Source organism: Vidua macroura, chromosome 13 (assembly GCF_024509145.1).
Source record: "Vidua macroura isolate BioBank_ID:100142 chromosome 13, ASM2450914v1, whole genome shotgun sequence".
NCBI classification, from domain to species: Eukaryota; Metazoa; Chordata; class Aves; order Passeriformes; family Viduidae; genus Vidua; species Vidua macroura.
In genome coordinates this window covers 1,777,553-1,802,367 of record NC_071583.1, presented here as the reverse complement: position 1 = coordinate 1,802,367, position 24,815 = coordinate 1,777,553, and the positions used below count along the sequence as shown (strand labels likewise).

General features: G+C 47.3%; 1 protein-coding gene across 1 annotated transcript; it reads left to right on the top strand.

The window, feature by feature from the left end:
- The first annotated feature begins 906 nt into the window (after positions 1-906).
- LRRN1 (leucine rich repeat neuronal 1) lies at positions 907-19,778 on the top strand. The gene is made up of 2 exons (XM_053989312.1): positions 907-959; positions 15,904-19,778. Exon 2 carries the CDS (start codon positions 16,137-16,139, stop codon positions 18,285-18,287), a length of 2,151 nt encoding a protein of 716 aa, XP_053845287.1. The 5' UTR covers positions 907-959; positions 15,904-16,136; the 3' UTR covers positions 18,288-19,778.
- Positions 19,779-24,815: the final 5,037 nt, after the last annotated feature.

The window sequence follows — 24,815 nt, the reverse complement described above, 5'->3', positions numbered from 1 at the left end:
GTTCACCCTGGGCCTGAAGGATGGAGAGAAGGGATGTTAACCCTGGATCCAATCAATGGGAGGGCTGTTAGCCCTGGATCCAAAGGAAGGAAAGGATGTTAGCCCTGGATTCGAAGGAAGGAAGGGATGTTCTCCTGGATCCAAAGGAAGGAGGGGATGTTCTCCTATATCTGAAGGAAGGAAGGGATGCTCACTCTGGATCAAAAGGAAGGAAGGGATGTTCCCCTCGACCCAAAGGAAGGAAGGAAAGGATGGTCACACTGGATCCAAAGGAAGGAAAGAAAGGATGCTCCCCTGGATCCAAAGGAAGGAAGGGATGTTCCCCTGGACCCAAAGGAAGGAAGGGATGCTCCCCTGGACCCAAAGGAAGGAAGGAAGGGATGCTCCCCTGGACCCAAAGGAAGGAAGGAAGGGATGCTCCCCTGGACCCAAAGGAAGGGATGCTCCCCTGGATCCAAAGGAAGGAAGGGATGCTCCCCTGGATCCAAAGGAAGGGATGCTCCCCTGGATCCAAAGGAAGGGATGCTCCCCTGGATCCCACCGATGCCCGCGGCAGCGCCGGGCGCGCACCGAGGCCGGGGGCGGGGCCGCGCGGTGGGCGGGGCCGGTGGGGGGGCGGTGCCACGTCTCGCCCCGCCCCCGCAGCCGGTGCCGCGCGCGGAGCAGCCAATGGGAGCGCGGCCCGTCAGCTGACCCGCGGCGCCTTCCCAGGTGCGCGCCGGCGGCGGCTCAGAGCGGGCGGCACCGGCACCGGCACCGGCACCGGCACCGGCACCGGCACCGCGCCGCCGCTCCCGCTGTCCTGGGGGCGGGCAGCAGGCACCGGTCCGTCCATCCGTCCATCCATCCGTCCGTCCGTCCGTCCGTCCATCGCTCCCCGCATCCCGGCGCGCTGGGACCGCGGCGGCAGCAGCGGATGTGCAGCCCCGGGGGACAACCGCGGCAGCGCCCGGCCGGCGGTGAGTGCGTCCGCCGGGCTCCGGGGAGGGAGCGGAGGCTGCGGGAGCGCCGCGGCTGCAAGGGCTCCGCTCCGCGCTGCGGGGATGTGCGCTGCGATGCGGGGATGTGCGGTGCGGCCCGCGCACAGAGCAAAGTTTGCGGTGGCGGGCGCGCCCCCGGTGCCCCCCCGGGGGAGTCCCCGCGGGCTGCGGGGTTTCGGTGGCTCCGCACCGCGCCGGGACCGCCCCGGGGCTGCGGCCGCCTCGCACCTCCGGGGCTGCGGGGTTTCGGCTGCAGCATCGCTCTCCTCCTCCTCCTCCTCCTCCTCCTCCTCCTCCTTCTCCTCCTCTCTCTCGGGTGCTCCGCTGCTCCCCGGGCCGGTTTGCGGTAAATCGGGGATTCTTGCGGGGGGAATCGCCGGTCCCGGTGCCGGCGGTGGGCGCGGGGCCGGCGGTGCGGCAGCGCTGCCCGCGTCCCCCATTTGCATGCGAATGGGAGCGGATCCCGGCAGATGTCCTGCCTCATCCATTCACCCGGAGGAATGCGAGGAGACAAGGAGCCTTCAGTGTGACAATGGCCCTTCAGAAAGCGGCATAAAGGCGCAGTGTGAGCGGGGCCGCGGCTCCGCCGCCCTCCTCCCGCGGCCGCGGCTTTGTGCGCGGGGCGCTGCGGGCGGAGCGGCCGCTCCGCGCCCGGGGGGCTGCGGGACCGGCGCAGGGCGGGCGAGGGATGCTCCGCCGGGTCCCTGCTGCAGCGCACCTGCCCTTCGGGAGGGCTCTTTGCGAAGTCTCGTGCCCCAGAGGTGCGGGGAGAAGCGCGGGGCAGCGGCAGCTCTTTGCCCCGGGACCGGCGGTCCCTGGCCCCGGGTCTGGCGGCCGCGGGCGCACAAAGGGACCGGCCCCGCTGCCGCCCCTTTGTCGCCCCTGTCAAAGGGCCCTTTGAGCGCGGGGCCGGCCCCCGTTCCCTGCGAGAGGAGGGACGGGAGCGAGGCGCATTGTGCCAGCGGCTCAGCCCTGCCGGGGCCGCACAACAGATGTTCGCCTGCGATTTTCGCTCTCCCCCAAGTTATTCTCTCCCCCAGTGCTGGCTCGGGGCGCACCTCCCACCATTTCAGGGAAAGTAGCAGAATTAAACTCAGAGTAGGCAATAATGTTGTCCAAAGGTGAGAGATCACACGCAGGGTGCTTCTCTTCTTGTCCTGGAGCTGCGCGATAGCTCCCAAGTAACGGGTCCCTTCAATAAAAACTAGTTTGGAAACCTTTAAGTCTTTTCCTTATGGACTTAAAGGGTCCCTCGAAAAGGGGACCAGTATTTCTGAAGATCACAAAGCTGTTCTGGCCAGTAGCTCAGATGTACCCACAGGGAGATCACAGAGCTCTGGATGACCCAGGGCACACCCAGAATCAGTCCCGCTGTTGTCCAAAGGATCCGGCCAAACCCTGTCCCAAAGTCTTGCAAGTCGGAATTTAAATTAACGGCGGACACACTGAGAGGGACAAAGCAGTGCACGAAGTTTCCCAGATGGGAGTAGTGAGGAGAGAGCCAGGATGGTTCTGCTCTCACCCCCAGGCCAGGGCACAGCCCCTGGGGTTCCTGTGTTCCTGCTCTGCAGCCTCTGTTGTGCCGCTGCTCCGGGACAAGAGCTCCAGTTTAACTTTTACCTTGGCAGTTAAAAGTTATCTGCACAACATTTTCTGTAGCCCGTATAAAATTATCTCTCCCAGTAGGCATTTTGGACTTTCTTAGACCAGTTACTGCGATGACCATAAAGTCTGTTCCATTTACCTAGAACAGACACAATAACACTACTGATCATTGAAGGAAATAGGATTTTGCATTAAGTTGGACAATTATAGAAGGATAACAACTTTTCACATGAGCTGTGAAGGACCTTTTTTTTCTCCCATAAATAATGCTGAGCCCGTCCAAATTCAGGCTGAAAAAAGAAACTTCTGTTCAGTCTGACCTCACAGGGGACAGCAGCCCTGGCACAGGGTGCCCAGAGAAGCTGTCACTGCCCCATCCCTGGAAGTGCCCAAGGCCAGGGCTTGGAAACACCCTGGGACAGGGGAAGGTGTCCCTGCCATGGCAGGGGTGGCACTGGATGATCTTGAAGGTCCCTCCCAACCCAAACCAGCCTGCGATTCCATGATTCTCCGTGTGTATTTGATTCCAGCTCGTGGAGCAAACGGGATAATTTCAACAAGCACTGGTTAAGCTCTCATCACCATCAGCATCACTCATTCCTAAATCCCCCTCGTGCCCGGAGCCCGGCTCGGCGCCGCGGGCGGAGGAGGGGATGCTGCAGCCTTTGTTTCACACCGATACAGTAGCGTGGCACTGCAGAAGGCAGGGAAAACTTTTCCTAATCGGCGTGCTGGATTCCTGCTGCATCCGGCTGCTGCCTGGCTGCTGCTGCCAAGGAGGGCGGCACATCCCTGCTCCGCGGCTTTTTTTTGTAGGGACACTGAAAACACCTTGGATGAATCACAGCAGCGGTCAAGTATTGCTGCTACTGCAGCCTGCATAGCTTAATATTCACTGGAAAGGGGATTTATTTGCATTATTGGGTCTGCAGATTTCTTTTTGTTGTTGTTAGGGATGATAGAGACTCGTCCACATTTAAACAATATTTTTTAAATCTTTTTTTTTTTTAGTTTATCTCACTAATCTTTTGAAGCTCTTGTTTCTGTTAAGGATATCAATGAGTAGAAATGGGGACTTTGTTCACAAAGCTCTGAGCCACATTATTTCTGTCTCTTTTGGAGCTGCTCCTCCCCCAGGTGAGTGACTTGCCTGGTCCCAGGTCTGGCTTTGTGTCAGGCTCAGGCCAGGATCAGGCATCACAACAAAAACCCAAACAAACCAAACCCAAGGAGAAGAGTTAAGTGATGTTTACAGAACAGCTCTGGTTGAACAGTATTTATTTTAGTTTATTTTTCAGCCAGCGAAGTAGCAAGATGCTGCAAATATTTACAGAGGAGCCAAATTTTTCCAAAATAAAAATCCCTCTGTCTTCCTGCCCACTTTGTCACCACGGAGGTGCCTGTTCTTTGCAGCCCTGATTAATATAGATGAGTTGTAATTTTCTGACCAAGCCATCCTAGTTCACATATATTATTCCATTGGCAGACATGTGGTCCCCACAGCTGTCCCCTCATTTGTGTATGAAATGGAAACACTGGTGGCATTTGTAGGTTACCATAGTTACACGAACAATACACGTGTGAGGCTTCATCCTGCCAAGCTCCAGATTTTTTTTTCCTGGCAGACATTTTGTAGACACAGAACTGAAGAAAATCTATGTAAAGTTTTTGGAAGCACATAAATGCAGCCCTCCTCCTCCTCTCTGTTTGTCTAAGGCCCATGGACAGCGTGCCTGCGTTTCAGCCCCAGCACGGCTGATGCCTGCAGCCCCTTCCAGCTGGAACTGCCAGCCTGGAGACCCATGATGCTCCCAGGAACTGAGAATTCCAGGTTGTGCACCAGAGCAGTTAAGTCATTAACAGAGTCAGGCCTTAAGCACATCTTTCCCAAAAAATCATGTGTGAGTTCTACACAAAAGGGACTTTGGAGCTGGGATGGTTTTTCTGCTGACTCTGTTAGGAGGGTTGGCAGTGCCTGGAGGGCTCCTGGGAGAGGGGAGAGGTGGGAAGCAGCCAGAGCCCCATGCCAGAACAGAAATCCAAGGAAACCCACTACAAATATTCCCATACTCTGTTTTGTCTCTGTAATTAACATGTGGGAGGAAAAATGGGCAAGAGCAGAGAAAATGGCTTAGGAACTGGTTTTGTTGGTTTGTCATTCATTATTAAATAATGGTGTTTCTCTAAGATTTGGAGGGCCTAAGTTCTGCACAGGGAACTCACAGGACCACTTTGATAAGGAGCAGTCACTGCAGATGTGCCTGAGTTACTCAAAGGCTTTACCAGTCTCATTCTTTTCCTGCAGCTGAGTAATTAAGTTCTTCACTGAATGGACTCTGTAAGGTCAGAGCTGCACATGCCTCCATGGAGGGCTGAGAGCTCCCCAGCTGAAAGTTCTTCTGAGCCCCACTCTCTCATTCTTTGCTGCTTCAAACCCTGCAACTTTATTCAAATTTTGTTTTGCTCTTTAGATGTCGTCTTTCCTTTTTCTGTGTATGGCACTGAAGAAAAATACTGGATTGGCCTATTTTGGATTGGCCTAATTCTCCCCCTGGTGAAGGCAGGACAAGTCTGTGGTATCAGTGAGACAGGAATTAGTCTCTGCTCTTAACTTCTCCTGTAAAATATGTTTATAACTTCACTTTCTATGTCGTAAGACCTTAATTTGGTGTTACAAGGCAGTGTTTCCCTGGCATTCCATCTGGCTGAATTATTAAAAGAACAGGACCTGGTTTTTACCTGGAGCACAGTTTCTAAAGATGGAGTATTTGCAGTGCAGTATTGCCTTTTTCTTGCCTTTTTAACGAACAGAACAACAAGGCAAAGCAACTTTAAGTAATGGGCCTGAAATATTGAACAAGGTGCTGTAGTGAGGATGCACTGAAGTTATAAAAGTGCCAGGAGAAGCAGCTCTTTCCCTTATTTTATTGGGTACAGCAGCCTTACTACATAATTTTCTCTCCTGAGGTGCTGCCCTTTAGCCCTCAGTGGTCACACAGGGCTGTATTTTCCCTGAACAATTCCCAAGCTGAAGCAGCTGAACACGGAGGCAAGCCTTACTTGGGGGTTTTAGTTAGAAATTTCGGAGGTTGTCAGACAGCATCTCATTTCCAGGTATTTAATGTAACTAACTCTGGTGATTCCAGCAATTTGGGCATCTGTCAGCTTGTGTTAGAGCAGGAGAGCCAAGGGCTTTTGGAAGCCAAGCCCCCCTGAAGGTTCCTGGCAGGGTTTTTGCCTGGCTGGAGTCTCAGCTCTGGGGTGGCTGCTCCCACCAGTGCTGGGCAAGTGCAGCCCCCACCCTGCTCCTGTGGGAGAGCTGTTCTGGGCCTGGAAGGGAGCAGAGCCCCAGGCAGGTGTCGGGGTGGGGGTCTCTTCACACTCCAGAGGCACCCACAGCCCGCTGCCCACCGCGGTGCTGGGAGCCAGCGCTGCCCTGGCGCTCCAGAGGGGAGTCCCGAAGGACTCCTGGGGCTGCAGGGGCACATCCACCCCCGAGCTCAGCTGGCTTCACCCCAAAGGGCTTGGTTTGTGACAGGCAGGGGGTGTCAAAGGCAGGCGTGGGGTGGAAGAGCAGCGCAGCTGAGCCTGGGACGGAGGAAGGTGCAGGGATGGGTCTGGCACCCGGATTGGGATGGATTGGGGATCACCTGCCAGAAACACGAGCTCTGCTTCCACGCACACGTTTCAGAGGCACACACCTCACAAGGTGGGGCTGAGACCCAAACCAGATTGCTCCATGCTCAACAAATGCTTTTGCAAGTGAAAGAAGCTCCTCCAGCTGTGGCAATGCAGAGAAGCCAGAGCTCCAGCCCTGCCAGTGCAGAGCTTCACCTGAGGTCACTGCTCCTTGTTTCATCCTGTTCTAAAGAGAACACTCCTGTCTGCAGAAGCCATGTGGCTGGGGAAGTTCATGGGAGATGTTCCCTGGCTTCCTCCTCCACCCTGGAGTCTGACAGATCACAGAGTGATCACAGATCCTAAGATCCACAGATCCTTAGATCACAGATCCTAAGGAACTTCTACAAAGCACCTAAAAGTTATTCAGAGAGAATCCCTGAGCTTGTCCAAAGTTTGGTAGAATAACATTTCACCTTGTTTTAATAAAATATCAATCAAATCTTGGATTGTCTTTTCGTAATTTGAAAATGTTTATCATTTTATATAATGAATCGTTACTTTTCTGTTATTTCATGCATCATATCATTTATATGATTAAGCAAGTCCAAAGCTATCTAATAAATTCATACCTTGCTAATGTGCTGCATACAATTACTGGGATGCAGATGAGCTACTGATTGGCCTTGTTAAATTTTTAAATTACAAATTATACATCATTCTAACAGAAATAGAGTAAATATTGATAGTTCCAGAGAGCCACCAGTGACTTTTAAATGCATTGAAAAATAACTTATCTTAGCCATAGGTGAACAAGCAGTTGCAAAAATGAAATTTTTTAATTGCTGCTTGAAAATGGGCCTTTAAAATGGGTTCATTGTAGTAAAAGGCACCAAGTAAAACCAGGTCAGTGTTTTTTCTAAGTTCACTGACAAATCTGCTTTCCTTTCTTTTTCTGCCCCCTTTAAGTGCAACAAGTCTGGTTAATACAAATTAAGCATTATCATGCCCAAATTAATCACTGTAATTAGGTAAAGATTTTATCAGTAAAGCACCAATAACTTAAAATTTTGAGAGGGGAAAAAAAACTCCTTTCTGCAACAGGCAGAACTTCTAGTACCTCTGTGTTTTGCAAGCACTGATGAAAGAAACAATCCATGGAAAACCTGGGATGTGGCCCTGACCAGCCTGAGGACTGAAGCTCAAGGGACACTTTATAGCCTGTTCTTAAACACACAGTGCATTAAATAAGAAGTATCTTCTCTCTTTCTTAACCTCATGAACGTCTCAAAGCAAAACAGTTTTCTGCATGGAGCAAAGCATCAGAATTCAGGTGATACTTGAGAGCAAGAGAAATGGTTAAATCCAGGCTCTGGGGGTTTCACACTCTCAGCTGACTGAGCTTTCCTGCCCTGATCACGTGGCAACGCTCCCTAAATGATTTTGGAGTGAAACAGTGGTGGGGAGCACGTATTTCATGTAGCAGAAGTGCAGAAAGACTCGTGGAAAAGGGGAGGGTTATGGGATACAGCAGTGGAACTGGAGAGAGGGAAAAGAGCCTTTTTCTCAGGTCAGAGGAAAGCCTTGGTTCAGAGCAGTTCCAAACCCAAATCTGTGGCCACTTAATGGAATTAGTTCTGTCCCTTCCCAGCTTGGTTGAGTTCCAGAGTCTTTGTCTTGGTGCTAACAGCCTTTCTATTACATCTCAGCACCTCCCATGCTAAATCCATTTATTTTGTTAGTGGTATGCTCACAATCTTTCCTATCAGATCTTCCCATATCAGCCAACTCAATATATGGGTCTATTAACATTTAAATATATATAGCTCAGAAACAGAGAATTGGATTTTGTAAGCATAAAACTCAGGGAAAAAAAAATCAATAAAAGTCTGTTTTATTCTAAGGGCTGAAGTCTGTGTCAGCACACTACATGTACAAACTGTGTAGATATAGATCTCGGCTAATAGTAAAATACAGTTTAATACTTAATCACTAATAATTGAAATGCTAACACATATTACAGCCACAGGAAACAGAATTATCAAAACAGAGTGTAACAAGGACCAGAAAAAGAACTTTTTTTCCTTGATTGAAGAATTGAAGATAAGCAATTGAAGCTCCATGCACATATAATTTTTAATAACGAGCCTTATGCATTCCCTACAGCCAGCACCATTGTGTTGATTTATAAATACCTCCAGAGCTCCTGACTCATTCTGCTTGGGATTTATCAGGCACCGTTTGCAGCACAGGGTTTTTTGGCATCCTCTGTGGTAGTAACAACCACGTACACGCCGGGGTCTTTCCCAACTGTGGGGGATCCTGAGTGACTCACAAAACTGGAGTTTGATCTAGAACTGTGTAGGAAGCAAAATAATCACACTGCCAGAAGCCAGTCAGCAAAAAGGGAGGAAAAGGATTTTCTGTTACTTCAGGAAAATCCTCTGGAGTTCTGGCATCCCTGTTTCTCCTGGCTAAAAATACTCCTTGTGTGCTCCTTCTTTTGTTATTATTAACACTTCGCTTCCACTGGCCAAGCTGCTTGGCTCTCAGAGTGGTCAAAACACAAAAAGGGAATTCTACTCTAAAATCCAACCCAATCTCTTCAAGCCCTTTGTCCTCTTCCATTTTTTTTTAGGTTTTTGTTTGAATTGTGCTGATTTTGATAGATGGTAAGAAGCAGAGATTTTCTGAGCTGCTCTGTATGAAATCCTCAGGAGGGAGGTGCCCCCGTGGGTTACAAAGATGCTCAGCTCCTTCCACATGGTTCTGAGATCCCAAATATGCCATGACTCAATCCATTTCTACTCTTTAAATATGGTAAGAAGCCAATTCCTCTACCTTTGGTCCTCTTTCATTCATCAGCCAGCAGATACACAACATGCAAAAAGTAGTTGGAAGAGGTTCCCCAAATTAGTTATGCTCTGGAAATTCCAGATACTGTACTAAAACCAATTAGGTTTCAATTCTCCCTTGCATTAAAAAGGAGAGAGGGCTGGGGATGGGTTAGGGCGTGCGAGGGGGAAAGGAAAGCACACCCCAGGGGTTTGCCCTCCACCTGCAGGGCAGGGAGAAGGGAAGAGCTGCAAGGAAGGGCTCAGGGACCTGGATCTTAACCTGGCAGTGGAATGGGCTGACTCTCAGAAATGCTGATCTAATCAAGCAGCTTCCTCTGGTGATGATGTGGAACAGAGCAGGGGTCACAGATGGGATTCTTCTGCATCAAATGGAATCAAAGCTTTGCCTTCACATCAAACCCTTCCAGCAGGACATGAAAACAAGTCCTGGACAACAGAACAGCCTGTATTGTCCCAAACTCATTCATGAAGAGAAACGCAGTAAGAAAGCTGATAATAATTTGTGTTCTGAGCATAAGGATATTCCTGCTGCACAAACACATCTCACCTTTCAGGTTTCAAGGCCATGAAGTGGTTTATGAGGTTTTTCTTTCCTAAAGCAAATACCCTCTGTAATCTGACAGCCCACTGTTTGGCAAGCCCCTGTTACTCCTGATGTTTCTAATATGACTGGTTAATGGTAACCTGTGAGAGATTTTCCATCAGTTGCCAGAAGCTGGGTTGCAATTCTATGGTGCATTTGATGGGCCATCAATACCCAGTGGCTGCTCCCTGCAGGGGATCCAGCCCCTTGCACTCCAGAGCAGCCTGTGAATGAAAACCATTTTTCCCTCTCCTGCAAATTTACTTCAATATTTTAATGAAAAAATACTGTATCAGATGCGAGTCTTAAGAATAAGCTCCAATAAATTACAAATTTCCAAGCTGTAATATGCTGCTTCTGCAGTGCAGACGTTATGAATAGGATGCTCTTCGCAGTTCTTTGGTGGAGATAAGAGTAGTATTTTTCAAAAGAACACAGATAAAGCACGCTAAGGTTGTCTCGAGATACAGCAAATCGCCTTCTCACCAGAGCTTTCCCCAAAATAAAACACAGACCTTATTTTGATGGAATGTGTGTACAGATGAGAATAAAAAGCAGGCATTATTTGCAAGGAAAAGAACCCTCAAAACTTTAATATTATAAATCCCTGAAGATGTGTTTTGAGGCTTTATACCATTATTACATGTCCTACGGGCCATTGTTTCTGTATTTCCTTTTCATACCCAGCTCCCACGTTCAGATTTTTTTCAAGCTCCTTCAACTGTCATCATTTTCAGCTTGATTTTTCTGTATTTTTCACAATTCAGACCTGTAAATAGCTTATTTCCTGATGACACTGGAGACTTTAAAAACCACACTATAAAAGGCTTATTATCAAGCATTATTCCTCAATATTTTTTTCTAAATACACAGGATTGCCCTTGTAAATATAATTCGTGGGAAAGGAGCCCATTCTGTGGGTTAGCTCGAAATGTCCTGGTTATTAAACTCCAAGTTCTCTTTCTCTAGGATGTGCAAGGTCACTGATGCTCTTGACTGGAGCAAGCCTGACTTTAGCAACCCGCTTTGAGACTGGGTTTAGTGTCTGAGCTTACTGCTGGGATTTAGAGGCTGCTCCTATTTCAGTGCCTCTCCCTCCTAAAGCCTGGCCTGAGGCGCTGGCTCAGCTGAGCAGGGCACCAATCCCTGTTTTATCCAGGAAAATGGGGATGCACAGCTGCAGGGGCCCTGCTGAAGCGCAGGGCAGGGCAGGTTTTACCTCCAACACGCACAAAACCCTTTCCTTAAACTTGCCCAGGTTAAACTTGCCCAGGTTAAACTTGCCCAGCTGCCTTAACCAGCAGTGATCCCAGCCTGAGCTCCCTGTGGGCTCCCTCACCTCCAGAGGTGCTTCCAGCATCCACAGAGCTCCTTTGCCAGCCCAGCCTCCAGCTGGAGGTCCCCTCTCCCAAGAGGCTCTTCAGAGTCACAGAAGGGGTCAGGCTGGAAGGGACACCTGGTGCCACCTCCCTGCTCCACCAGGGCTGTCCCAGAGCACAGGATTGTGTCCAGATGGGTCTGGAATGTCCCCAGGGAGGAGACTCCAGCCCCTCTCTGGACAGTGTGTTCAGTGTGTGGTCACTGCACAGGGAAGTTCTGCCTCGTGCTCAGCTGGAGCTTCTGGGAATCAGTTCCTGCCCGTTCCTCTTGTCCTGTTCCTCAGGGTCACAGCAGGGTCTGGATCTGTACTGCTCCCACTCTGAATTCCACCTCCCAGTTCCAGGATGTGGGAGCCCAGGACATCCCTCTGGCTGCCCTGGCTGGCTCCAGACCCTGGCAGGGGGCTCAGAGACCTTGGCACAAAGTCAAAAACACCTGTGGCTTCCATTTTAGCCCGTGAGAAAACCTGCCAACTTTGTATGAAGAATTACAAGCCACAAGGGTTTGAGTAGTGTGGTAGTTGAATTAACACAGGGTGAAAATGTAGAATTTTGGGGCTTTTTAGAATGGGGTCAGGGGGACAAGATGGAGGGATTTGGGCGTGTCCTGACCTTCTTCTCCTTCTCCTTGCCCTCCATGTCTCGCTGTGCTGGTGACACTTTTCTGTTGGTTTCAGGCACAGACACACTGTCCAACATCAATGGCAGATATTGGCACGTTATTGTAACCATGGCACACGGAGTTTTTGGTATAAAATGTGAACACTGCCCTGAGGGCAGACAGAATGCCATGGCCGAGCTGCTGGACAGAGCTCAGCAGGGCAGAGAGAGAATGTTCTAGAGAAGGGAAAATAAACAACCTTGAGAAGGTGATCCTGCACATTCAGACTCCTCCTTTGGCTGCATGGGCTGGGAGAACAAGGACTTTTACACTCTTGGGGTCATCCCAACACACAGACCTCGAGACCACCTAAAGCCCCCCCAGTTCTAGCTGGCACTAACCCTGCTCCAGGTGCCTGGGCAGGGCTGTCCCACCTGCATTCCCCTGCTGCCCCACCCAGCCCAGGCTGCAGCAGCCAGGACAGGTTTTCCTGGCGCTGATGGAATGCAGGAGCTGCACGAGTCGTTAGCAGAACAGACAATTTTCCAGCACACAGCTCAGGTACTGAGGCTCAGCCTGGGAAAGAGGGGAGGAACGGGGGATCAGCGTGTGCTTCTGACTCTCAGCAACTGCAGAATAAATTGCTTGTCTTAGCCTGAGGTAATTTCTTTGTGTATCTGATCCCTCCAACTTTTACCTGGGCACACACAGTGCAGGTGGCTGCCGACCAAAATCTGGGCTGATGCTACTGCAATACAAAAGAAATTCTGCAAGGATGAGCCACCTAACTGTGGGGAGGGAGGATTTGCTGTGGCAGCATCACTGTTTCAAAATGCTCCCAGATATCCATGTGCAAACAAGATTGTTGCTCTTTTCAGCGAATTTTAATAGTGACCATTAATACAGTTGTCAGGGAAGTGACAACACTTTGGTTTCCTATTACCAAGCAAAAATGTTTAATAGCTGTTCTTTTTAGTTGGCAGGTTAACTGTGAACACTTTTAATGAACAGTTTCTTTCATGCTTGTCCCTTCATATTTTCCTCTTCCTGCACAGGAGGTTTAAATGTACTTTTTTCTTCCAATCACCCACCCAACCTCACTCTTTAAGAGCCACCAGGCAGGCCGTGGCTGCCAGGGCACACCTCTTCCCACCCACCCTCTTTCCAAGGAAAACTGAAATGAAGGATCTTCTGCTCCATAACCAAATGCCCACCCTCGTGATTTGTTAGGCCAAACAAATTCTCAGTGTTAACCATCCTTCAGAACTTAGGTGGAAAGGGAAGAGTTAGACCTCCCCATGGCACTTCCAGGATGGGAGACAGGAGTGATGCTCCTGTTTCTGCCCTCAGGGAACAGGAACAAGCCAACACCCCGGGCAGCTGCTGTGGGTTTGCTGGTGACAGAAATGTGGCTTTTTTTCTGCACTGGGTACTGAGCAGTGCCATGGAAAATGCATTTAATTAGCTCAGAGTAAAATAATTCCCTCCATATCTCTCACATTAAATTAGCCATTATTTCTGCTGATATCAAGTTACCAGCTGTTACAACTGCTGTTGTGGGTTGGAACAGCAGAAAATATGAATCTAACAAATGAGAGGGAAGGCAGGGAATGCTAAAAGCTTTCCTTCACACCCTCAGTATCTGCGACACCAAACATTGCAGAGGTGTCTGGGATCAGTGCTGCCAGCTCTGCAAACACTGGGAAGCTGAGAATCCTGGGCAAAGGGATGGCTTTTGGTGGCTGCTCTGCTGCCTCTGTGGCTTTGGTCAGGGCTGTGGATGGGGTTCTACACACCACAGGTAGCTAAAACCAAAGCCCATGACTTGGGTTGTCCCTCCTGCTGGGGCACACGGGGCTGCTCAGAATTCACTCTTTTATTACCCTGGAATTTCATTTCCAGCTTCATCCAAGCTGCCCTGGGCTGGGAGAGGCTGAGGAAAGCAATGTGTGGGTTGTTTCTAAATTTGCAGTTAAATAAAATTAAATCCATTTGCGGTAGAAAATAGCTACACAAGAGAACAAGCCACTAGGAACTTGTAAAATCATATATTTACAGTGATCATAAACCCAGAACTCTGGTCAATAAACCCACAAATGCCTTCTTAGCAAAGATGAACAATAACTGTAACGTGCAAGTAAGAGGATATAAATATTCAACAAAGAAAGATTGAATTTGATTTTTTTTTTTTTTTTGCAACATCTAGACATGCTCCTACATATTTTAAAAGAACCTTTGAAGTGTTTTTCAGGCAGTTTGGTTTCTAAAGCATTACATGATTCATACAGCCACGTCAGGGCTAAGGCAGTAGTAAAACATCATTAGGGCCCTCAGCTTTGTGAGGCTCCAACTCCCTTCTCTTCACCCACTGAGAAGCTGCAGGAGAAATCCCACAGGCAGGAATTTTGGCAGCAATGCTCCCTTTTTGGTGCCCCTGCCCTGGGCCAGGTGCAGAGCAGGAGCAGGGACATGTCCCTGGGTGAGGGGACAGCCCTCAGGGCCCCTCCTGTACCTGCCTGGGATTGTGACTGGGGGAAGGCACCGCCTGCATTATTCGCTGCAAAATGCTGCCATTTGAAAATCTGCAATTAAATCAATTAAACTTCAGATGCCATCAATTTTCCTAGAACTGGCTGGCCTGGGTCAGCTACAAATGTGTTGCTGTGGAGGGAAGCATCCATCAGAGTCAGCAGAGCTCAGCTGCTCCAGCCTCCTCATCACTCCAACACATCCCTGACTATCACGGTGCCATTGGGATTTATTTTTTAATACAGTCTTAGTCAATTCTTCCATCAGTTGGAAGTTATTTGGGAAGGAATGTTGGTCCTACATTTGGTTTCCCCCCCTCCAGCAGAGTTTGCTCAGTTCTCATTCAAGTTTCAGCTACCAGAGAGAAAATCTGACTCAACAGGGTCAAATGTATTCTGGGTCCCACTCCTCTTCCCCGTCCTCCAAAGTACAACCACAGAATAACAATATAAAAATAAATAATAAAGTTGCTGTTGGGTGTTTTCTACCTACAGCACTACATCATAATCTGAAATAAAACATGGTAATTTCATTATATAATATGATCAGATTTAGAAGTGAGTGTTGTACAAATGGGATTCCTGTCACCACTATCCAGAGGAGTATTTCAAACCTATTTTAGAAGCTGTATTTAGTTTTATTATTTTATATAGAACCATCTTTTGTGGGCTGTGACTTGGCTGAAGCTTTGCTACGTTCTAATTGAAAAAGATGTGATTTCATCACTGAGTTCTCTCAGATATCACAGAGTCACAGAGTGGTTTGGGTTGGGAGGGACCTTAAAGCCCATCCAGTGCCACCCCTGCCAACTTCCACTATCCCAGGTTGCTCCAAGCCCCACCTGACCTGGCCTTGGACACCTTCAGGGATGGGGAGTCCACACAGCACAACCTGATTATTTTAGTTACATAAAAACCCAAACCTTTTGTTTGAAAAGTCTCAACTGCACTCACCAGAGTGAATTTCCAATGAAGGGAGGAGGAGAAATATTTTACTAGGAGATTTTCCTGGAATATATGTTCAAAGCCTCGCGATACACCAGATGTTCTGAGGTGCCTGGACACAGCTGGGTTAATTTAAATGCACTCTTGCATGAACAACTTCAGGCTAAGCAGATACAAATGTGGGGCTTACACAGCAATTTGGGATTGTGGTGAACAGTTCATACGATCACAATGCAGTACAAACAGCTGAAATAAGGGCAGTACATTCATTTAATCAAATTTACTGTTATTGTTTGGTGCTGAGCTGGATTAAATCTAAGCTGTTATCTGGAACTGATTCGATTAGCTCGGATAAATTTTGGCAAAGTTCATAAGCATTTAGCTTCAAACTTCTAAACCAGCAGCTTCCTGAGCCTTAATTCCACACGCCTGAAATCCAAGCCTTGGGGACAGGGATTGGGCACTGACGCTCGTCTGAGACCCCGCTGTGCTCACCAGCACATCCTCCACCCTCAGCATTCCCAAGCCATTCAAACCTGAACTCCTGCAGGGTAAATCTGAGAGGTATCCATCCCAAAGTTTCATTTTTTGGTAATTTCGCTCAGAGAGATTTCTCATGTTAACCCCAAGGAGGAGAGAGTTCCAAACCCTACATAATTTAGCTACACCAGATTGGGTTTTTTTGTAAGAGATTACTGTTAAAACAATGATTGTTTTCAGATGTTTTCTTTCAAAGGTTGAAGAAACTAAATAATAGATGAGCTATATATGAGCTGAGCATAACATATACCCTAATCTGCTTTCAGGACCATCTTCAGGCAGTGATGTACAGAAGATTCTAAAACACTGAGGAGCAGCTGAGAATCTTCAGAGCATTTCTTAACTTCACTAAACTCAGAAAATCATCTTTCACCTTTCTGGATGTCCAAGCCTTTCACCTTAAACGTCAAGCTTTACGTTTTCTGCCTGATAGGGGATCACCCTCTTCCTCCGTGGGGATTTTAGGGGGCTGGGGAGCTGAACCCCCTCGCTGGCCAGCATGGCAAAGGTTAGAGTTGTTTTAACTGTGTGCCAGTTGGTGCTAGAACTGTTAATGAATTCATTAACTGAGTCTTCCATACAGAGCAGCGAATGTCCACAGCTTTGTGTCTGTGAAATCAGGCCCTGGTTTACACCACAGTCAACCTACAGGGAAGCCACCACAGTTGACTGCAACGACCTCCGGTTAACAAAAATCCCCAGCAACCTCTCCAGTGACACTCAAGTCCTTCTGCTGCAAAGCAACAACATTGCAAAGACCACAGACGAACTCCAACAGCTCTTTAACTTAACAGAATTGGATTTTTCACAAAATAACTTCACAAGTATCAGAGATGTGGGGCTCTCCAACCTCACTCAGCTTACCACTTTGCACCTGGAGGAGAACCAGATCACAGAGATGACTGACTACTGCCTGCAGGACCTCTGCAATCTGCAGGAGCTCTACATAAATCACAACCAGATCAGCAGCATTTCTGCAAACGCATTCTCTGGCCTGAAAAATCTTCTGAGATTACACCTCAACTCCAACAAATTAAAGGTTATTGACAGCCGTTGGTTTGATTCTACTCCCAACTTAGAGATTCTCATGATTGGAGAAAACCCAGTGATTGGAATACTTGATATGAATTTCAAACCACTCTCAAACTTAAGGAGTCTGGTTTTGGCAGGTATGTACCTCACAGACATTCCTGGCAATGCGTTGGTAGGCTTGGATAGTCTTGAAAGTCTTTCTTTTTATGACAACAAGTTGGTAAAAGTTCCTCAGCTTGCACTTGAGAAAGTTCCCAATTTAAAATTCCTGGATCTCAACAAAAATCCAATTCATAAAATTCAAGAAGGGGATTTTAAAAACATGCTCAGATTGAAAGAGCTTGGGATCAACAACATGGGAGAACTCGTGTCTGTCGATAGGTACGCGCTGGACAACCTGCCTGAGCTCACAAAGCTGGAAGCCACCAACAACCCAAAGCTGTCTTACATCCATCGCCTGGCGTTCCGCAACGTCCCTGCCCTGGAGAGCCTGATGCTCAACAACAATGCCTTGAATGCAGTCTACCAAAAGACAGTGGAATCCCTCCCAAACCTGCGTGAGATCAGCATCCACAGCAACCCGCTCAGGTGCGACTGCGTCATCCACTGGATCAACTCCAACAAAACCAACATCCGCTTCATGGAGCCTCTCTCCATGTTCTGTGCTATGCCTCCGGAATACCGGGGGCAGCAGGTGAAGGAAGTGCTGATACAGGATTCAAACGAACAATGTCTTCCAATGATCTCTCACGAGACCTTTCCCAATCACTTAAACCTGGACATCGGCATGACGGTGTTTTTAGATTGCCGGGCCATGGCAGAACCTGAGCCAGAAATCTACTGGGTCACCCCTCTGGGCAATAAAGTCACCGTGGAAAGCCTCTCTGACAAATACAAGCTGAGCAGTGAGGGCACCTTGGAAATCTCCAACATCCAGGTTGAGGACTCCGGGAGATACACCTGTGTCGCTCAAAACATAGAAGGGGCTGACACGAGGGTCGCTACCATCCGGGTGAACGGGACGCTCCTGGATGGCACCCAGGTTCTGAAGATCTACGTTAAACAAGCCGAGTCCCATTCCATCCTGGTTTCTTGGAAAGTCAACTCCAACGTCATGACATCCAATTTAAAATGGTCATCGGCCACGATGAAGATTGACAACCCTCACATCACCTACACAGCCAGGGTCCCGGTGGACGTCCACGAATACAACCTCACACATTTACAACCCTCTACAGATTATGAAGTGTGTCTGACAGTGTCCAACATCCACCAGCAAACGCAGAGATCCTGTGTCAACGTCACAACCAAAAACGCGGCTTTTGCGCTGGATATTTCCGACCAGGAAACCAGCACGGCCCTGGCAGCGGTGATGGGATCCATGTTTGCTGTCATCAGCCTCGCCTCCGTCTCTGTTTATATCGCAAAAAGGTTTAAGAGAAAAAACTACCACCACTCATTGAAAAAATATATGCAAAAGACCTCTTCAATCCCCCTGAACGAGCTCTACCCTCCACTTATTAATCTCTGGGAAGGTGACAGTGAAAAAGACAAGGATGGCTCTGCAGAGACCAAGCCGACCCAAGTCGACACATCCAGAAGCTATTACATGTGGTAACTCAGAGGATATTTTGCTTCTGGTAGTAAGGAGCACAAAGACTTTTTTGCTTTATTCTGCAAAAACGACGAGTTGAAGACTTTTGTATTTTTGACTTTGCTAGTCCGTGGCAGAGCGGTGAGGACAGGTGGATATTTCAGGATTTTTTTAGTATAGCGTATCGCAATGGGTTGACACAAATGGCAGCTTCACCTAGCTTCCACTTCTCTGTTAATTTTATTATTTTTTTCTTTTTTGGTTTTTTTTTTTTGTTTGTTTGTTTTTTGGTTTTTTTTTTTTAGTTATTATTGTGCTAAACTTAACACTGCCCTAACTCCAGTGCTGAATAAAAAGAAGGAGAGGCTGGGTGAGCCCGCGGTTCCGACGCCGCCGGCCCCGGTGTCCCGAAGCCATCGCGGGGCAGGATCGCACCGAGCCAACCCTCAGTTTTGGACCTGCAGTGAACTAGGTTTGTGACCCTGGTCTGAGGACTCTGCCCTGAGAAAAGGAGACCCTGAATGATGTTAGTTGACTGTACTGTAATGTTGTATCAACTGATTTGAATGTTTTTGACTTTCAGCAATGAGTTTTCTTTTTTATTATTATTTTTGTAGTAGTTGAAGGCTTAGGTAAAGCTAACAGGCAATAGGAATAAGTACAAACAATTTTTTTAATGTAACAGACTAAATGGTAATTGTTCTTATTCTTTTTATTCTATTTAGTAGACACTTTTGAAGAATTACTAGAGTTTTGTTGTGTTTAAATCACCAACACACGGTGTTTAATGAAAGCAGAGCTATAATAAATTTAGTTTTGTTCTGATGTTTTTAATTTAGAAGTCACAATAATGTATTGGGTTTAGACGTCACTAGTTTGACTGGTGATCATGTTTTGACATAAAATATATCCAAAATGTTATATAAAAATATCAGGGGGGTTTTTTCTTGATGAAATGAAGTTCCAGGTTCAGGTTTTTTATGCATTTATGTTAATAGCAGTGTTTTCTCTGCACTAGAGGCAAAATATGGGAAATAATTTATTGAGAAAAATGTCTCAGCATGGCTTTTGGACTGAGAGTCACATGCAGAATCAAAACTGTTTGGCATAGGGTACACACCAAGAAGAACTCACAGAGTGTGTAACAGGACTTTTTCCTTTTTGTATACTTTTCTGTTTATATTTTGAGCTAAGATAGAAATGAAGCTGACATTTAGCTGTCATTACCATCAGTTAGGACAAAAAAAACTCAGTGCTACCAAACTGAAATAAACCAGTTGATTCTTGGAATATACTTGAAAAGAAATTTATTTGGATTAATGTTCCTCCAAAAGCAGAAATTAAGATTAAAACTACCAAGACAGTTACGTTTGGTCCAATACTGAACTGTATTTTTTACAGGCTTAAAATTAATCCGTATTCTGAGTATTTTCCTGAATTACTGTGGTAAAAGAGAGCAGCAGTGTTCTGTGTGCACTGGGTACAATATAAAGGCATCATTTACAGTTGAACCTATGGAAGTGTTGTGCGTTGTCTTTTCTGAATCCCTGGAAGTTCTGCACGCGAGTCAAGAGCAGGGTGGGCTCCAGGGAACACCACACCCCTCAGCAACAAGCACAGCATTTTCTGCACTTTACCACCACTTCCAGTGTGCAATTTTTACACACTAAAAAAGTTCTTGGTAAGTAACAGTTAATTGCTCAAATAAGGGATGTGCCTGGGGCTGTGTGAGGTTTTTTAACTCATTGGTTTCTCAAATATACCCAAGATCCCTTAAAATTTACAGATAAGCCTCACAGTTCTTTTTCCTTGTCTAAAAGTGAAAAGTTACCAGCATTGTTTCATTAATCAACTGCCTTGGTACAAAAACTTATCCATCCATCCCTTGGACAACCTGTCCCGTTGGTCTTGTGTTTCCACATGAGGCTGAGTGAAGGTATTAATTATGCATTTCAATCAAGTATTTGTGCTGCTACACACAATCTTTTCTATCTTCAGGAGATCTCATACATTTTTAATCATGTGACAATTAGATGTTGGGGTTAGGCAAGTGTCTTTTGATCATGGAGAAGAAACATGGTGAAAGCATTTCTTCATCACCTTCTCCTGGATTTGTTTTTAATGTAAATGGAGCATTCCCCCATGCTGCCTTCTCCAGAAAAGCTTCAGAGGAATAATTATCATCTGGTCTATATTCTGTTCTAATCTTAAAGCTGCAGGCACAATGAATTAAACCAAGATCTGTTCTGCAGCAAAGATTCACTCTACTTTAGCCAAAGAAAAGGACACTGAGGACAAGGTTGGCCACAGAATGTTGGCTTCCAGCTTGCATGACATCATAAAATTGTCTTTGGAAAATAATTAATTGTGCAGGTGTCAGAAGGTGCAAAGCAAGGCCCCTTTTGCATCATCTCCTCAGCTTCCTGCAGCATTTTCCCAGGATCACACAGCTCTACCTGAACCTCCCACCAGACTGGTGGAGGAGCACAGCACTTTGGGTCCAAGGTGTCGGTTCCTCAGGGACCGTAAGGTGACCTGTGCATGGGGCTGCCCTCCAAAACAGCCATCCTGCTCTTCCTCCCTCTGTCCCCACCTCTCATCCTTGACTCCAAGCAATCTGGGGCTCTGTTTGCCTTCTGAGCAAACAGAAGCAAATCCTTGACTCCAAGCAATCTGGGGCTCTGTTTGCCTTCTGAGCAAACAGTGTTTCACCTGGCTGTCTTGGCAAATCTGGGCAGCTGCAGAAGCACAGTCACCGGTGAAAACGAAGGTGACAGGGACACACGGCCATGGAGGAGGACAGAGCCACATGCCCCAGTGAGCTCAGCAACCTCCAACAGCAGCCAGGAAGAAAAGCAATGTTTAACACGTTCATTTCCACTGGGGAATAACAGGCCCTGTGTTCCCTCTCTTTTCTGTCATTTATCATCTTTTTAGAGCAGTGCTGTTAGAGGACTGCAGGGGAGAATGGCTGGATAACAGGCACACCCTTGTTGGGATGTGCTGATCTGCAGGATTGCAGGGAAGCTGCTGCTGCTGCTGCTGGGAGTCCTGGAGGGAGCTGCAGGTCACCAGAGAGCAGCAAAAAACACCTTGTTAAGGCAGTGCATTCTGCACACACAGCCACCTGTGCTAAGTATTTTCAGCCTTTTAATCTGACCCTGCAGAATTCTGTAGAGATCCCCTGGATATTTAAAATCTTGCTAATAAAAGAATAAAAAGTGGGGAAAGAGATTAATCACATGTGGCATATAATCGTAGTAAATAACCTTCAACCTTGTGCTAGCAATTTCATTGTGCTTGCAGTTCATTGTGAGCAAAAATAAAAATACTCTAATTGCCTTCAAAATGTATTTGCATCTACTCTTCACTGAAGACAAAAACCACCCCAGTTTGCTCAGAATCAGGGATTGAGACTGGCCACTTGGAAAATAGGAGGGGAAGACCATTGCTAGCTTTCATTTGGCTTTTGGTTCAGAGAGGCTGTGTAAGAGCAGATATTTCATACCCAACTAAACTTCTGCACTGTTACTTCCCCTTGGTTGCCCAATAGTAAAATATTTCAGTCCCCTCAAGAGTAAATAACCCACTCAAGTGTGGGATGCAGTATTTTAGCTAAACTCACTTTCCATCTCCTCACCTAAATCACATTTCATTGGATTGAGAGGGTATTTTCACCCACAACCCAAGACTGACCCAGGACATGATTTTGGAATGAAGAGCACAAACTCACCAATTCTTTCACACAACCTCCAGCCCTGCCCAGGGTCACTAAAAGGTGGCCATGAAAAGAGCAGCAGTTTGGGTCACTGGTTCCACGAAACTGGAAATGGGTCAGGGAATCTGGGATCCAGAGAGAAGGGCATAAACTTGCCCCACTGCCCCTGACAAGCTGGGACGTCAGCAATAAAGAAGAACTTGAGTTCAAATCAGGCAACTCTTTTTCCTTTGTGCTGGCAACCTTGAAAATAAGGCTGAGGACAAACCACTGCAATGGAATTCCTGAAATGATTGGCATAAGCAAGTGAGGGCCATTGTGGCCAGTCTCTGCCACAGCTGTGCCCTGCATGGGAACAGGACGAGTCCTCGGGCACCCCTGTGTCCATGTCACCGTCCTACAGAGCATCACGGTGGATGTGCCCAAGGGGAAAAGCACACAGGAATGCGGGGCTGGAGCAGGGGGTGAGCCACCTCACAAACCCCCCAGCACACCAGGAGTGGCTGTTGGCAAAACCTCTGCCAGTTTTCATAGGAACCAGAGTCAACCCAGTGCTACCTTCCACGTGCCGTGATCTACACAAACTGCAGACCAAAGCAGAGCTTAATATTCTGCTGATCAAAACACGCAGAGGAGGAGGGAGATCACAGGAGGAGCATCTGCAGAGCCTCACGCTCAGGTTTAGTCTGAGAGCACAGCCCAGAGAGCCCTGGCTGTTCCTGCCCCTTCTCCTCCTCTGCCGAGGAGAAACACAAACATCAGATTGGCCTGAGCCTGGCTTGGAGAACAATGAAAGGAAGGTGCAGATGTTTAAGTGCACCACTGAACAGCACTCCCAAGGAGATCCTGCAATGGCAGGAGCTATTTAAGGCCGTTTGCAAGTCCCTAAACAGCAGCTTAGAACAAGTTTTGTGGGAAATGATGCCGTTAGCAGTTATTGAACTGCTCCCTATCCTCCCCCAGTGGGAAGTTTGGCTGCCACACATCCCTGGGGACAAATGTCAGAGAAGTGGATTCTGTGGCTTCCACGTTCTTTATGTCAAGGCTGATGCTGATAGTGGAGCTACAAACCTTCAAGGTTATCAACCACAATGAACTTTTTCTGAGCTGTTTATCAGAAGGGGCTGGGAGAGTTATGCTCCAGCTTCAGTTCTATTTTAATGGAATCTGGACACCTAATTTCCTTTTGGCCCAATTTGAAAATCCCATCTTGAAAGAGTTCTCAGTTTGCTTTCCCCAGCAATTCACTCTCCTCCATGTAATTGTATGAACTGAACTTACACAGGGGTCCTGATCCTTATCTTCCCAAAGTCATTAAGAACTGCACTACTGCTACAGGTACCAGCTCATTTCCACAGCCTTCTTGAACTGCCTCTGAGTTTATTTAGGAGACTGCCTTGAGAGACAGCGATCAGGAAAAAGGCAGCAAAAAAATGGGCCAAAAGAGATGTCACAAACCACGTACAAGGACACGTTCTTTCTCGCTAGGCCTTTCCTGTTTATTTCTCCCATTTTCACATTTTTAACCAAACTTTATTTACTTTATTTTTCCTGGGATGAACCCCTGCCAAATTTGCGATCTGTCGAAATCTCTGCTGACCTTTGGCTGCCCAGTAGAAGCAAAAAGCTACCAAGTAAAAACAAAACCCAGACATCATATCTAACCCATTCATGCCTATAGCATACTTTTTAGAAGTATTTACAATAAAAATTCATTCTCTGAGCAAAGTTCTACACACAGCTCTGCCCTTCCTCCCTCTGCTGAGGTAAGAAGGATGGCAGCTGTTTCTATTAAAGATCCACAGCAGCACAAACACTCCAGTTACCCCAGCATAAAGAACAGGACCTGGGTCAATTCAGGCAAGGAGCCTTTCTCTCCCCCTGACACACTGAAAACAGAGCAGCTTCACAACCTCTCACTGGATTCTCCCCTCACATTTATCCAGTCAGCAAACACGAGCCTAATAGCACGAGCTGAAACGATCAGCACAGATAAAAGATAAAATAGATACTTTGACTATTTTGCCTGCAGCAAATAATTTAAAAGCCATTTAATAATTCAAATCATATGCAAAACAAGATACTGTAGTATTTAATATCAAGTTTTCTTATCTCTATAGGGAAGTCAGCATAGAAACCATCAGCGATGGGTGGCAGAAGCAACTGGATAAATGGAATTAAAGGGTTAATAAAATTTCAGGTCTTTTCATCTAAAGAGCCCAAATATTCTTTTAAGCCAAAGGTTCCTTCTGCTACATGTTCCTTGCCACGACCCCAGAGGCCTTGTCCTTGTGAAGTTCCTAAAGCCCAACCATTTCCAATGGATGAATTAATGGTGCTGGATCTCCCAGCTCCAGCTGCTTCAGCCTCTCAGTCCTTCTGGAAACCACCTCCACTCCCCTCCTGAAGAGACAGCACCTTGAGATCTCATCTCAAAGTCAAGAGCTTCTTCACTTCCTTATCCCTTAGCGTTCTGAGTGGGGAGAAACAGTTTACACATAAAATCATTAATCTTAATACTTTTCCAATAGTCTGTGTGATTGTTCTAATCTCTGCCATGAGTGAAAGCAAAGCTGTCAAGGAATGAAAGGGCGAATAAATCCTCCCCAATTCACCCCTCAGATGAAGTCTGGAAAACCTCCAGCCTCTCAATCAGCGCATGCCTGTCCCTGATTTACTCCAGCTACTCAGAGCTGCACAGATTTCTTCTCCTTCCCTTTGAGGAGGTGAGTGACTGATGGCTGGGGCAGGAGCAGTGTCAGTGGCCATCCCAAGTCCTGCCCGTGAGGTTTTGTTGGAATGACAGCTCCTCTCCCTTCAGCAGGGACAGACAC

Bases quoted from the DNA above. Each gene is read 5' to 3' on its own strand.
- LRRN1 (XM_053989312.1), top strand. From the start codon at position 16,137: ATGGCAAAGGTTAGAGTTGTTTTAACTGTGTGCCAGTTGGTGCTAGAA.